This window comes from Natator depressus, chromosome 22 (assembly GCF_965152275.1).
Source record: "Natator depressus isolate rNatDep1 chromosome 22, rNatDep2.hap1, whole genome shotgun sequence".
Classification (NCBI taxonomy): domain Eukaryota; kingdom Metazoa; phylum Chordata; order Testudines; family Cheloniidae; genus Natator; species Natator depressus.
In genome coordinates this window covers 3,159,359-3,173,262 of record NC_134255.1, presented here as the reverse complement: position 1 = coordinate 3,173,262, position 13,904 = coordinate 3,159,359, and the positions used below count along the sequence as shown (strand labels likewise).

General features: G+C 53.8%; 1 protein-coding gene across 1 annotated transcript; it reads left to right on the top strand.

The window, feature by feature from the left end:
- Nucleotides 1-78: 78 nt before the first annotated feature.
- Nucleotides 79-13,129, top strand: RPUSD4 (RNA pseudouridine synthase D4). Its single transcript, XM_074936754.1, has 7 exons — nucleotides 79-358; nucleotides 5,612-5,777; nucleotides 8,684-8,885; nucleotides 9,867-9,960; nucleotides 10,121-10,271; nucleotides 10,689-10,786; nucleotides 12,008-13,129. The coding sequence occupies exons 1-7, from the start codon at nucleotides 194-196 to the stop codon at nucleotides 12,212-12,214; spliced, it is 1,083 nt and encodes a 360-aa protein (XP_074792855.1). The 5' UTR covers nucleotides 79-193; the 3' UTR covers nucleotides 12,215-13,129.
- Nucleotides 13,130-13,904: the final 775 nt, after the last annotated feature.

Genomic DNA, 13,904 nt, shown 5'->3' with positions numbered 1-13,904 from the left:
TCGGTGTCACCTCGCCCTGTCGCTACCCATTGGGTGAGTTCTCTGTAACCCCGCCCGTCGACTCGTCCCATTGGGCCTGCTCCCTGAAGGCTCCCGCCGTACCCAGCGCCAGATCAGCGCGCTAGAAGCGGGGGGAGGCGGGGCACTTCAAGGTCTCCCCTCGGCCACGTCCCCTTCTGACAACTCCGGAAAGATGGCGGCGTTGGGGAGCGTCGGGCTGTGCCCCTGGGCCCCTGCGCCCGCCCTGAGTCAGGGCCTCCGGGCCTTCTGCACCACCCGCGGGGCAGCCGCCGCGGTGAGAGCGGAGCAGCTGGCGGAGAAGCTGAGGGCCCAGAAGCGTGAGGAACAGAAACGGGAGGCGAGTGTTCCCGGCCGGCTGGGAGGGGTCGGGGACTACAGCTCCCGGCATGCGCGACGGGGTACTGGGGACTACAGCTCCCGGCATGCACTGCCGGTTGTGCTCGTTTCTGACTCCAGCTCCCGGCATACACTGCGGGGTCTGCGCGTGCTCGTCTCTGGCTACAGCTCCCTCCAGGCTGGGCAGGTGTTGCCGGGTGCCGGTTTCCGCCGGAGCACCCGGGAGAAGAGGGACCCTGGCGGCTCCGGTCAGCATCGCCGACCGGGCCGTTAAGAGTCCGGTCAGCGCTGCTGCAGCCGGCCTGTCCCTACCTGTCCTGGCTGCCCCTGGAAGCCGCCAGCGGGTCCGGGTCCCAGGCCGAGGGCCACGTGGCTCCGCGCGCTGCCCCCACCCTGAGCACGGGCTCGGGGCTGGGGGGCAATGACCGCGGGCAGGGGCGGCGCGTGCCTGGAGCCTCCTGCCCCAGCCCGGAGCCTTTCCTGCACCCCATACTCTTCCTCCCCCATCCTACCCCAGAGCCTGCACCCCTAGCCCGTACCCCCCTCCCGCACCCCCAGCCCCCTCCCAGACTCCGAACCCCTCGGCCCCACCTGAAACCTCCTCCTGCACCCCCAGCCGGAGCCCTCACCCCAGCCCAGAGCCCCCTCCCACACTCTGAACCTCTCATTTCTGGCCCCACCTCAGAACCTGCACCCCACCCCAGAGTCTGTACCACCTACCGCATCCCAACTCTCTGCCCCGCACCCTGCTCCTGCATCCCTAACGCCCTCACATAACCCCAGCCCCAAGCACCCTCCTGCTCTTCCTAATAGCTATCCCCGCTAAGTGGCCCTGGTTCCCACAAGCGGCTGGTGGCTGCTTGGGGAGAAGGGATCAGTTGGAGATGCTCCAAATTTGCGTCTCCTTTTCCCAGGAGTCCCTATCCGGGAGCCTCTACTTCAGCCTGTCTGAGCTATCTGGGGTATGTCTACGCTGCAATTAAACAACCTCCTGACCTGGCTCAGTGGACTGGGGCCAGAACATTACTGTGTAGACATTTGGGCTCTCTGAGACCCTCCCACCTTGTGGGTCTCCAAGCTTGGGGTTCAGCTAGCCCAAACACAGCCCCACAGCGAACCCCAATCAGGGGGCAGCCAGCTTTAATTGCTGCATGGCCACACCCACCCACACTCCCTCCCAGCAAGTGGGACACAGCAGCTACCAGCCTAGGTGGCTGTGCAGGCCAGTCCCTCCCTGCAGGAGGTGAAGGTAGGTTAGTGTTTGGGACGTGTCTCTGTCAGTGCATCCAGGGGCAGTGTACTGGGGCTGGTTCAGCTTCTGCCACTGGGGTGGCCACTGCAACCCACCCAGTCAGCACAGTACATCAGGAGCCACACCAGCAGCCAGACATCACTGTGTGCAAAGTGGTGGGTGCCTGCCAGAGACTGTAAAAAGTAAGTGGGTCATATGGTCTGATGGTGCCAACAGCACAAAAGGGGCCTGGCAACAGGGAATGCACAGCTTCACTAGGGTGTTCTTGAAACAGAAGAGCTAGTCCCTGGCTATGGTAATCTCCCTCACGCCCATATACAGACCCTTTATGTTTCAAATAAAGGACAACTTGGAAATTTATGAGCGTTAATATACAAATAACACATATTACCGTGTACAGTCTTTTGCATGATTATTGGTGTACATAAGACGATATTTATTGATTTGATGTGGAATGTTGGGCACAAGGACAGGTGGTTATGTTGGGTGTGACTTTCTAATATATTTCCTCTCAACCTGCTTTGGGACGCAGGACAGGTGAAAAAACTTGAAACGAAGAACACTAGAAAACCTGTTGGTTAGCAGGATGGTAAAATAGGGAGGGGTTGGTTTCTGCAGCATGAATTACATTTTATGCAGCCTCACCTTAACATTAAAGAGCTATAATGAATTTATAAAATAACATCAATGCAATACTAAGGTTATATATTTAAACAAGTGTCAGGAAACGTTAACATTAATTTGTCCACATAGCGTATTTTGCCTGCGAAAGCATACATTTAAACAATTGAACTAGTCATTAAACACGGAACAGCATAACTCCCCCCCCCCCCCCCCCCCCCCCCCCCCCCGCTATATAGTTCATTGTCGGGTAGGGAAAGAGTCAGTCAGTGGCTGCAGGATTACTGGATTCCCTACCAGGACAGTTGGGTGAAGGCAAGAAAAATCAAGCTCCTGCAATAGCCTCTTTAGTCTCACTCATTGCGAGTGACTGGGACTCTTTTGGAGGGGGCAATTAATTTTACAGTAGTATTTAAAATACCTCCCTGGAGAGGTGAAGGGTATTTGAATCGCGCGTTCCGTCTCCCGCATTCAAACTGTTGCAGCTCCTGGCCTTCTCCTAGTGCCTGCTTGGGCCTTGCAGTGAAAATGAATGAGGGAGGAAGAGAGCGAGTGATGGAGGGAGGGGGGATGGAGTGGGCGGGTCCACGGGGCAGGGGCGGGGCAAGGGCATTTGGTTTTCTGCAATTAGAAAGTTGGCAACCCTACTCTCAGGATTAGACCCTGTTCTCTTTGCTGCCTTTACCAGGTGCTTGTAAATAGGCTTCAAATGGCCCAGCAGTAAACATTACAATCGAAGTGAAGAAACCACCCAAGTAGTGTGCAACCACCCTGATGCTGAGTCCACATCCGTCCCTCAGACTGAACCAGGCAAGAGAGATCTAGTAAAGACAGAACAGGGATATAAAGGGAGAGTAACAACAAAACGGAAAGGGAGGGAAACCCCATGTTGGCGGAGGGTAAGCTTGCCAGCAGGGCAGTACATATTAGGAAAGTATTGTGTGTTTAGCTGGTTTTTTTTAAAATGTGATTTAATAGTTGGAAATTATGAGAGCCAACGTGTGAGCAGCCGGTGCTCCAAGCACCAACAGCTTGCAAACCTTTGTGTTAAAGGAAGATGCTTCTTAATTATTTGCATTTAACATGCAAACATAATGCTGCCATCTTGAATCTGGTGCCATGTGACACAAGAAATGCCAGTTCCCTTTGAATGCACAGGGAACTGGAGATCTTCGAAAGCTGTTTTCCTTGCCTGCACTCTCAGGGCTTGTCTACACCTACAGCGCTGCAGTGACACAGCTGCACTGCTGTTGCGCTTTAGTGAAGGCGCCACTGTGCCGACAGGAGAGCCGCTCCCATTGGCGTAGTTATTCCACCCCTGTGAGAGACGGTAGCTATGTTGACAGAAGAAGCTCTCCCATCGCCACAGCGCTGGCTGTACCTGGGCTAGGTTGGTTTAACTAAATCGCTCGGCGGTGTGGATTTTTCACACCCTGAGCAACATAATTCTGCTGATGTAAGTTTGTAGTGTTGACCTGGCAGTGCGTAGTGTGTAGCCAGTAGTGTGTAGCCAGTAGAGGTGTGGTGTTACAGGATGTTAGTTGACTTGTTCTAACTAAAACATTCTAAAACTCTAGTGTAGACAAGGCAGTGTAAACTTTAAGGTGCACTAAATGGGTCAAGTTAAAGCCTAAGGGTTAGCCTAGCTTTGTATGAGTTAAAGTTTACACTCCCTGTCTGCACTGGCCCCCTAGAACGTGTTAAGTAACAAAACACCTTTAAATCCTGGTTCAGACAAAGCCCCAATGTGATCTCAGTTCTCATTCTGAGGGGTTTGTTCTCACAACTTGAAAAGCCTTGCGTGGCTCAGAGGCCAGCATGGGGTCCATCTGACCCTTTGCATTACCTAACGTATTCGAATTAATCAGTGCCCTTCTTCAGAATCAGTGAGTGTAATAAAAACTGCCACCTTTGGAGGGTGAGCAGCCCCGGTGGGCCAGCCTGTATTCCACCTTGGTCCCGAGGCCCGTTGGGGACATCAGTTGGCAGCTCCTTCATGGAGCTGTGAGCACGGGTGTGTTTTTGACACGGTTTCACCCCCATCCCAGATACTTGCCCTTTTTGCAATGTGAGGGAAACCCTGGCACACGTATATTTAGAGTGTGCCAGGCTGCAGCCCCTTTTCCGGCTCCTCACGAATATTTTATTACGCTTTTAGCTGCACTTTTCCCCTCACCTTTTTATTTACACGCTCCCCATCCGTGGCCCCACAAAGTTGCAGGATCTCCTGGTTAACCTCCTCCTAGCCCTAGCTAAAACAGCCATCTATAAAACCAGAGAGAGGAGGTTGGCCGATGAAACTTCCTGCGACTGTAGGGCCGTTTTTCGATCCTCAGTACATTCACGTATCCAGGCGGAGTTCCTCTGGGCGGCGTCCACCGACTCCCTTGACGCCTTCGAGGAGCAGTGGGTGCTGTCCGAGGTTCTCTGCTCAGTGACCCCGTCTGGTTCCCTCCATCTGACCCTTTGATTGAGGGGAAGAGCGAGAGGCCCCAGCCATTGCCGCTGTGGATACCATCATCACCACCACCTAGGAGGGGTCCTTTCACACGTGGGTGCACGTCCCTCCCCCCCCCCCAAACTGCCCACCCTGCAGCCTTGCTCATCTTGTTGGGCACTCTCAGAAGAGGAATAGTTGGTGACACTGGGCGTGGCACTAGGTAACTCGAGGGGGGTGGAACCCCCCCCGCTCTATTCCACCAGGTAACTCAGGAGGGTGGAAGACCATGAGTGTCGAGGAAGCCCCCCCGCTCTGGGCCCAGGCAAGCCTGAACACTTCTCTCCCCTGAAGGCTGCTGTGTTATACATTGCGTTTGCTTTTATTTTGTTGCATAGTTTTGTGTTATCTTTTTTTGGTGGTTTTTTGTAAGTGTGTTATGCAAATAGAATTTTCTCCTGCTTCAAAAAAAAAAAAGTCATTTGTCTGCTCATACCCTTACTTTAAAATCTTGGCCTTACTTCCTTGAATGCTGTCAGTGGGGGTCAAATGTCAGCCTGACATCAGAGCTCCTAGGCCTGCATCCAGTGGGTGATGAAACCGACATAAAGTGGCGAGGCACTGAGAGCACCCTGGAGTTGAATCATTTGGGGATAAATCTTGCCCAGCCAGGTGAGATTCCAGTGGGATGGCTGCTGTGATAGGACCATTGGGCAGTCCCTGCGGCCCTGTCACTGTAGTAACTGTGCCTCGCGCAGGTTTGAGAGATCCTCAAAACACCATTGTGAGGTAAGGAGATGCCAAGGCAGAGACATTACGTGAACTGCCCAGTGTCTCACAGGAGGTTTGCGGCAGAGTTGGGAATTGCATGCTGGTCTCCTAAATCCCTGTTACTTAACCTGAGACCATCCTTTCTCCACTTAGAGCATTTTCTCTCTTCACAGGAGCCTAAAAACCCAGTATTGAGGCGGGTCCGAGAACTGGCCCAGCTCAGCAAGCAGCTGCAGCGGGTTCACCCCAACGTGCTGGCCAAGGCACTGAAGCACAGGATCCTGTACCAGAATCAGGAGTTTGTAGTGATTGACAAACCCTACGGCCTCCCTGTGCACGGTGAGAGAGAGACAAGGGAGGCCGCTCTGTGCTGGGCAGTGCCTAGGCTAATGCTGGGGTGCGTGTCAGCCAATGCTAGTTACTGTGAGAGCAGCTTCACCAACCCCGGAAGGTGCCTTCTCTTGGTTAGTAGTGTCTGGGCTCATGTTATATTAAACAACGCTAATTGATTTCAGATCCAAATGCATCTAAATGCCACTCGGATCTCTGCTGCCATGCCAACATGCTCATCGCTGTATAGAACTCAACTGAACCTGGGTCATGCTGAGCTCATGAACAGAGACCTGAAGTGGTGCAGTACCCCAGACAGCCTCCCGCGGGAGCTGCACAGGAGTGTAGGGGGATGGGGTAAAGTGAGCCAATAGGGTAATCTGTCTCTAGCTTCTCTGATTATCCTGGGGATTTTCTTCCTACATCTGGTCCCAAGAGAGAGCAGCATGTATCTTCTTAGGGTCACATCTCAGTTTGAGGAAAGGAGAATGTTCCACCCACAATGCTGATTGTCATAGAATCATAGAATATTAGGGTTGGAAGAGACCTCAGGAGGTCATCTAGTCCAACCCCCTGCTCAAAGCAGGACCAACCCCAACTAAATCATCCCAGCCAGGGCTTTGTCAAGCTGGGCTTTAAAAACCTCTAAGGATGGAGATTCTACCCTCTCCCTAGGTAACCCATTCAGGTGCTTCACCACCCTCCTAGTGAAATAGTGTTTCCTAATATCCAACCTCCCCCACTGCAACTTGAGACCATTGCTTCTTGTTCTGTCATCTGCCACCACTGAGAACAGCTGAGTTCCATCCTCTTTGGAACCCCCCTTCAGGTAGTTGAAGGCTGCTATCAAATCCCCCTCACTCCTCTCTTTTGCGGACTAAATAACCCCAGTTCCCTCAGCCTTTCCTCATAAGTCATGTGTCCCAACCTCATAATCAATTTGTTGCCCTCCACTGGACACTCTCCAATTTGTTCACATCCCTTCTGTAGTGGGAGGCCAAAACTGGCCGCAATACTCCAGGTGCGGCCTCATCAGTGCCGAATAGAGGGGAATAATCACTTCCTTCGATCTGCTGGCAATGCTTCTACTAATACAGCCCAATATGCCATTGGCCTTCTTGGCAACAAAGGCACACTGCTGACTCTCATCCAGCTTCTCATCCACTGTAATCCCCAGGTCCTTTTTGCAGAACTGCTGCTTAGCCAGTCGGTCCCCAGCCTGTAGCGGTGTATGGGATTCTTCCTTCCTAAGTGCAGAACTCTGCACTTGTCCTTGTTGAACCTCATCAGATTTCTTTTGGCCCAGTCCTCCAATTTGTCAAGGTCACTTGGACCCTGTCCCTACCCTCCATCATATCTATCTCTCCCCCAAGTTTATTGTCATCCGCAAACTTGCTGAGGGTGCAATTAATCCCATCATCCAGATCATTAATAAAGATGTTGAACAAAACTGGCCCCAGGACCACTGTTCTGTCTAAGCTGTACATGTGTGCATGCGCACACAGATTCTAAACCCCGTGCGCACAAAAATTTGCACAGAAGAAATTTTTTGAGCACACGGCCTGTCAAAAATTAGAGGGAACATTGCCCAGGACCAACCCCTGGGGCACTCCGCTTGATACCGGCTGCCAGTTAGACGTTGAACCGTTGATCGCTACCCGTTGAGCCCAACAATCTAGCCAGCTTTCTATCCACTTTATAGTCCATTCATCCAGCCCATACTTCTTTAACTTGCTGGCAAGGATACTGTGGGAGACCGTATCTAAAGCTTTGCTAAAGTCAAGATAGATCACATATTCCGCTTTCCCCATATCCACAGAGCCAGTTATCTCATCATAGAAGGCAATCAGGTTGGTGAGGTATGACTTGCCCTTATTAAATCCATGTTGACTGTTCCTGATCACCTTCCTCTCCTCCAAGTGCTTCAAAATGGATTCCTTGAGGACCTGCTCCATGATTTTGCTGGGGACTGAAGTGAGGCTGACTGGTCTGTAGTTCCCTGGATCCCCAAATTCTCTTTCTTCCCTTTTTTAAAGATGGGCACTATATTTGCCTTTTTCCAGGCGTCCAGGACCACTCCCAATTGCCACGAATTTTCAGAGATAATGGCCAATGGCTCTGCAATTGCATCAGCCAACTCCCTCAGCACCCTTGGATGCATGTCCATCTTTTCTAAATAGTCTTTAACCTGTTCTTTCACCACTGAGGGCTGCTCACCTACTCCCCGTGCTGTGTTGCCCCGTGCAGCAGTCTGGGAGCTGCCTATTCAGACAGACCCAGCAGGCTGTGCTATGGGGAATGATGTAGGAGACCTAGCATTAGAGAGCACTCAGCTGCTCCAGCCTCTCCTAGCAGGAGATGCACTTATATGGGGAATACAGCAAATGGAAAAGTGGAAGTTTGTTTTGTTGTGGTAGTGCCTGAAGGACCCTAATCAGGACCATGGCACGAGGTGCCATACCCACAGATAGGCACGATCCCTGCCCCGAAGAACTTACTGTCTAACTTGGAATGTGCTTGTGAGACTCTTCTGATGATGGGCAGAGAAGCCAGTCAGCAAGTGAACTTGCCTGGCATTGCTCCGCTTTGAGTGGGCACCTGGAGTAAATCCAGGGTTCCTCTGGGACTCTGAGGGCCCGGCCCCAAGGGTTAAAGTTCTGAAGGTTCCCGGTGTTGTCTGGCAGAGTGAGAACTGGAGGCATCTCCCAGGGAATATGTGCAGGCTCACAAGTGTCTTTGTGGCTCCTGAGTCTCCAAAAGGACCATTTTGGAATATCAAGCTCTTTCAATGGGGCCCTGATAGAGCCTGTCCTTGCTGGCTCTGCACTCAGGGGAAACCGCTTCCAAGGGGAGTTCTCTCAGGTGCTCAGTCACTAATCTAGTTCTTTGGTCTTGTTTCTCTTCCAATCGCCCAGGTGGCCCTGGGATCCAGAATTGCATCACCGATGTGCTGCCAATTTTGGCCAAGATGCTGGATGGCATGAAAGCTGAACCCCTGCACCTCTGTCACCGGCTGGACAAGGAGACGACGGGCGTGATGGTGCTAGCATGGGACAAGGACACAGCACATCGGATCCAGTGCCTCTTCAAGATGCGACAGGTGGAGAAGAAATACTGGTACGAGAGGTTTGCTGGGAGCAGGAGCACAGGCTCCCAAGTGGTTTGGAGCAAGGTGTAGAGGGGCATCTGCCCTCTTAAAGCTGAACTGAGCTCGGTACTGACGGAGCTGATTGAGGCCTTAGAATGGGCAGCAGTAATGCAGATTTCCTACAGTGCCTGAAAGGGCCCCTTTTAAGGAGAGGGGGGCGCTCAGTCCCCACAGCCCAGTCAGCCCTTTGTCTTTCCCTAGAGACAACGTGGGGGCGGAATTCCTGCCAGCGGTGGTTCTGCGCTGCAGTGCATCTGTCCACTGAGAACAAGCTGGATACTTACCAGCTCATTCATGTATGCCACAAACAGCCCGCACAGTGCTGCTCACTACCCACTTGGGCTGTGTTTGAACTTGTGACCTAGAGGGGGAAGGCCCCCTGTTAAACATGCTGATATGCTCTCACCTGGGAGTGATAGAAGCGCCATCTGCTCTGGATTGGTTGTGCCATGCTTGGGAATCAGATGATAAGCAGTTAGTTGCTAGGCCCGGTAGCTTGCTGTGTTCCAGCCTGGAGAGCCACCTTCCATCTCTTGCTCCCCAGGACTAGGTCTCCTCTCCCCTCCTGTGCACAGTTAGGAGAAGAGTTGAGTGGGAAGGGCATCTTACTCCATACAGCCGGCGGTGAGTCTGGGGCTCAGCCTGAGAAAGGGCAACGGGGGGCACTCCTTGGGGCTCCGAATCTGGTGCTCAGACCTCCATGTGTAATTGCTGGCACCCCAGAGCCTTGTTAGCTCTTTCAGGGGACTTGGAGCTAGCTGTACTCTATAGCTTTTTGGAAGGGCTGATCATGCTTTTCACTCGGAAGAGCCTCCCACTGCAGGGTCAAAACCTCTGCAGTATTGCTAATGGAATAAAGAAGAATGACCTCTCCCTGCCCTGTAGAGAGCTGACTGCTGTGTGCAGAGACCTGGGGTGGGGCCCTGTTGATCCGTGTGTTCTCTTCCCAGGACGATCAGTGTGGGGCTCCCAGTCCCCTCGGAGGGGCTGGTGGATATTCCCATTGTGGAGAAGGAAGTGCAGAGCCACCAGTCGCACTATAAGGTGAGGGAGCTGCCTCCCAGCCGGGCCCTGGTACTGCCGGCCAGGGCTTAGCACTGTGAATCTCTAGCCAGGCCATCAGCACTGTTACCCTGGCCTCACAGTGCTCAAGGTGTGTTTCTTGTGTCCCTCTCTTCCTTGTGCTGGCTTCCCGGTGCTTCAGATGACGCTGGCACCAAACTACCGCATGTCTCCCGAGAGTGGGAAGATGGTGAAAGTGCGACCGAACCGAGATGCCCAAAGCGCGGTGACCCGGTACCGCGTTCTGGCTAGCTCTCCCTCTTGTTCCCTCCTGGAGCTCCAGCCAATCACCGGTAAGGTTTGCTCGGACCCCAGTTTGTTCGGATATGCTAGCGAGCAGAGCCCCTGACGTGCTTTCTGTGCTGCCTCTGTAGGGGTCCCTATAGTGACAGCAGGTGCTTGATGGGAACCGGTTCAGGCGGAGCCCATGGGTCTCTGGGAGTTCAGGGCTTTGCATTCGAGTCTGGCTATTGGATAAGATTGCAGTTCAGCCAATCAGGAGCACTCCTAGTGCAGTGGGGACCGAACAGTTTGCTCCAGCTGTCAGTCGGAGTGCTTGTTTGCATCCAGGCCGCTCTGGCTGCCATCTCCAGTCCATGCCCACTCTTCCTGTGGCAGTCAGTTTGGGCGAGCAGCAGGCACGTGCTCAGGCAGGTGGCACCAGGCTGTGTTCTAACGCCTGGTTCTTCTCTCTCCTCTTGTGTGCTCAGGAGTGAAGCACCAGCTCCGGGTCCACCTGGCCTATGGATTGGGGTGTCCAATCCTCGGGGACCACAAATATGCACACTGGAACAAGTTGGCACCCCAGGTAAGAGGTGATATGGCTTGGGGAGGGAGTGGGAGCTGCTGGCCCTCAGAAGGGGAACAATGGCAGAGTTATGGGGCCTTTGTCCCTGCTGCAGCCCAGGCCCTGGGAAAGGCTTCACTTCTTGGTGTGAGGCCTGTTGCTGACCTTTCCCTGTCAGCACTTCCTTACACATCCCCAGCCTGCTGAGACTGGCTTCTCCAGGTCAGGGAGTTCAGAGCAGTTTGGTGGGATCTCCAGCACCCGCTTCGGGCAGGTGAGGCCTGTTCTTCTCAGAGCCTCAAACCCAGAGGAGAATCTAGGAACCAGGCACCTAGTCTGCCAGCTGGAAACTCTGGAGGAGTCCTTATGGCATGTGCTGGGGCTTCTCCCTGCCCCTGAGGAGATGGTTTCCCCTCCTACAACAAGACAGATCCTGGGGGGGCATCACCTCCGCCACCACAAAGATCCCAAGGCACCTCTCCCCAGGGAAGAGGTGGGGAAATGTGCGGTAGGCAGGTCCCATCATCTCTAGGGGAGGAGGGGGTGGTCGACTTTGCAACATCCAGCTCCTGGGGCATCTCTCTTTGGGAGCTTGGGGGTGTCAGCATGAAGATCCCAAGGCATCTTTTCCCCAGGCAAGAAGGAGATGGAGGGAGGGATAGCTCAGTGATTTGAGCATTGGCCTGCTAAACTCAGGGTTGTGAGTTCAGTCCTTGAGGGGGCCATTTAGGGATCTGGGGCAAAAATTGGGGTTTGGACTAGATGACCTCCTGAGGTCCCTTCCAACCCTGATATTCTATGATTCTATGTTATGATACAGGCAGGTCCCGTGGCCTCTGCACTAGCCAGATCCTACAGCACCTCACCCTAGGTGAGATGGGAGGGAGCAATCTCGCCCTAAAGCAGATCCTAGGTCCTGTTTCCTCTCGGATAGTGTCTGGTCAGCTTAAGTCTTAAGCCCAGTGCTCTTTGACTGAATCGGGGGTAACCCTGAAGGCTCCTGTGATGCTCCCTCCCCCAGGCAGGTACCTGGAACACTGCGTTGGTGTCTGGCTGCGACTGGCTGTGGGTGTTTCTAATGCTTCTGCAGCTTGCTGTACCCACAGAGACCTCGTTCTCTCGGCCCTCCCTGGCAGTAGGGGCTGGGATACTGCCTTGCTTTTGCAGATGGTGTGCTGGCTTTGAGCACCGGCTCTCACCCATCTTGCTTGCTCTCTCTCTCCCTCTCTCTCCTTGGAGCAGAAGCTTCCCGAGAACACTCTGAAGAGACTGGGGTTGGAACAGGCCAAGGTGCGACACCTCCCCCTCCACCTGCACGCCCACCAGCTCACCCTGCCCACGGGGACCAGCGGGGACAAGCAGCTGCACCTGGTCTGCAGGCCGCCCCGTTTCTTCACAAACACTTTAAAGCGGCTCAAGCTGGAGATTCCAGAGTCGCTGGAAAAGTGAGAGGAGAGCGGAGCTGCCTGTCTCCGCAGCTGCCATTGCTCCAGTGACATCTGACTCTGGTCCCAGCTGCTGTGCGGTGCTGTCTGCCTCATGGGAGAATGGGGTGATGAGTTCAGTGATCTCAGCTGCTCCAGGAAAACCACAGCCACTGGGGACAATGGCTGTGCATTGACTGTTTGATTGATCTTGGGCCGTTCAGCCGCTTGAGGGAGGTTCTGACTCAGACCCAAGGTCTGGTTCTGTGCAGAAATAGGACTGGATTCAGTGAAGAGCCAGCAGGTTCAGCCAGTTGTGGTTTGGCAGAGGCAGAGCAGGGCTTTGGATTCCAGGCAAACTCAAGCCGTGAACATCTCTAAACAATAAATGGTGTGATCTCATTCTACGCAGTAATGCTGTTAGGAGTTGTGTAATCTGGGAGAAAGCCAGGTTGTCTCTGCCATGGGGCTTCCCACCACTGAGATGTCAGCTGCCATCAGCAAGAGGCACCAGAATGACCCATTTCGCTGTGCACTGTGCTGCAAAACCCTGCTGGGGGATGACTGACTGACTGCTGGGCTGAGCTGGTGGGGCCAGTTTCCCCTCTAAGGCCCTGGGCTGGAGGTATTGATGGGCTGGGTGAGTGACCCAGGGAGATGAGGGAAGTGCAAGGCTGGAATCCTGCCTCACAAATGAGGTGGGTTTCCCCAAGCTCCGCGAATGTTGAAGGGATCCTGCGGGGCCACGGGTGTGCTCGGTGACCCTGGTGTTCACCAAGTCTTGCAGCCTCTCCCCTCCTCTCATTTAATTCCATCTGGGGCTGCATTCTGGTGCTAGCCCCATTCATACTCTGTACTGCTGGCAGCCTGGCCAGGGCCCACGGTGCATGGAGTGGGGCAGCATAGCCCTTCCCTACTGGCTGGAGATCTGTGAATTGCTCTGTCTGAGCTGCCGTTCTGGTGGGAATGTGTATTAAGACAGTTGGCCATGGGGCAGGTCCCTGCCTGGGATCTGAGTTCTTCACCACCACAGGCGTTTGTAACATGTTCATTTGTAAACCACACAGTGTAAATACAGCCGTGGCTTTGCCTTGGCCAAGGGACTGCACAGAATGCATGCAGTTTTGTGCTGGAGCCTTCCCTCCCCACTGCCCACAGCACCCTTGGCAACGTAACTTGCATTCCCGCTGAGATTCCCTCAGCTCTGCAGCTTGCCTCCAGCCTTGTAGAAGCAGGTTTTCCTAGCGGCCCGGCAGGAACCCTGGGTGCTGTGCTGTGAGACCCGGTTCTTCGATCGCACAACAGCAGATTAATTCTAAGGCAAACTGCCAAATGCTAGACCAACATGAAACCCCCTCAGCTGAGCTCAGCAAGGGGCAGGGGATGGAGATTCTCCCCACGCAGCCCTGCCCTGTCTGTGTGTCACAACAGTTCTAGTGCTTGCTCTCCATAAAAAGGGGTTAACACTCCTGGGGTGTGTGTTATACAGTCAGACTATGATCTCTGACTCGGAATCAATGAATCCTCCCCTCCAGCCCCGGCCCTGGCTACAGCAGAGGCCCTGGCCCATTGTGCGGCAGAGACAGCTGAGCCCATGTAAAGTGACCTTTGCCAAGTCTGAGATGTCAGTGTGCAGGCCAGATGGGAGAGTTCATTAGCTCATGCTGGCCTAGGGCTTTCTTCTGTAGAGGTGTTTGAGTGGGGGCATGGCTTCC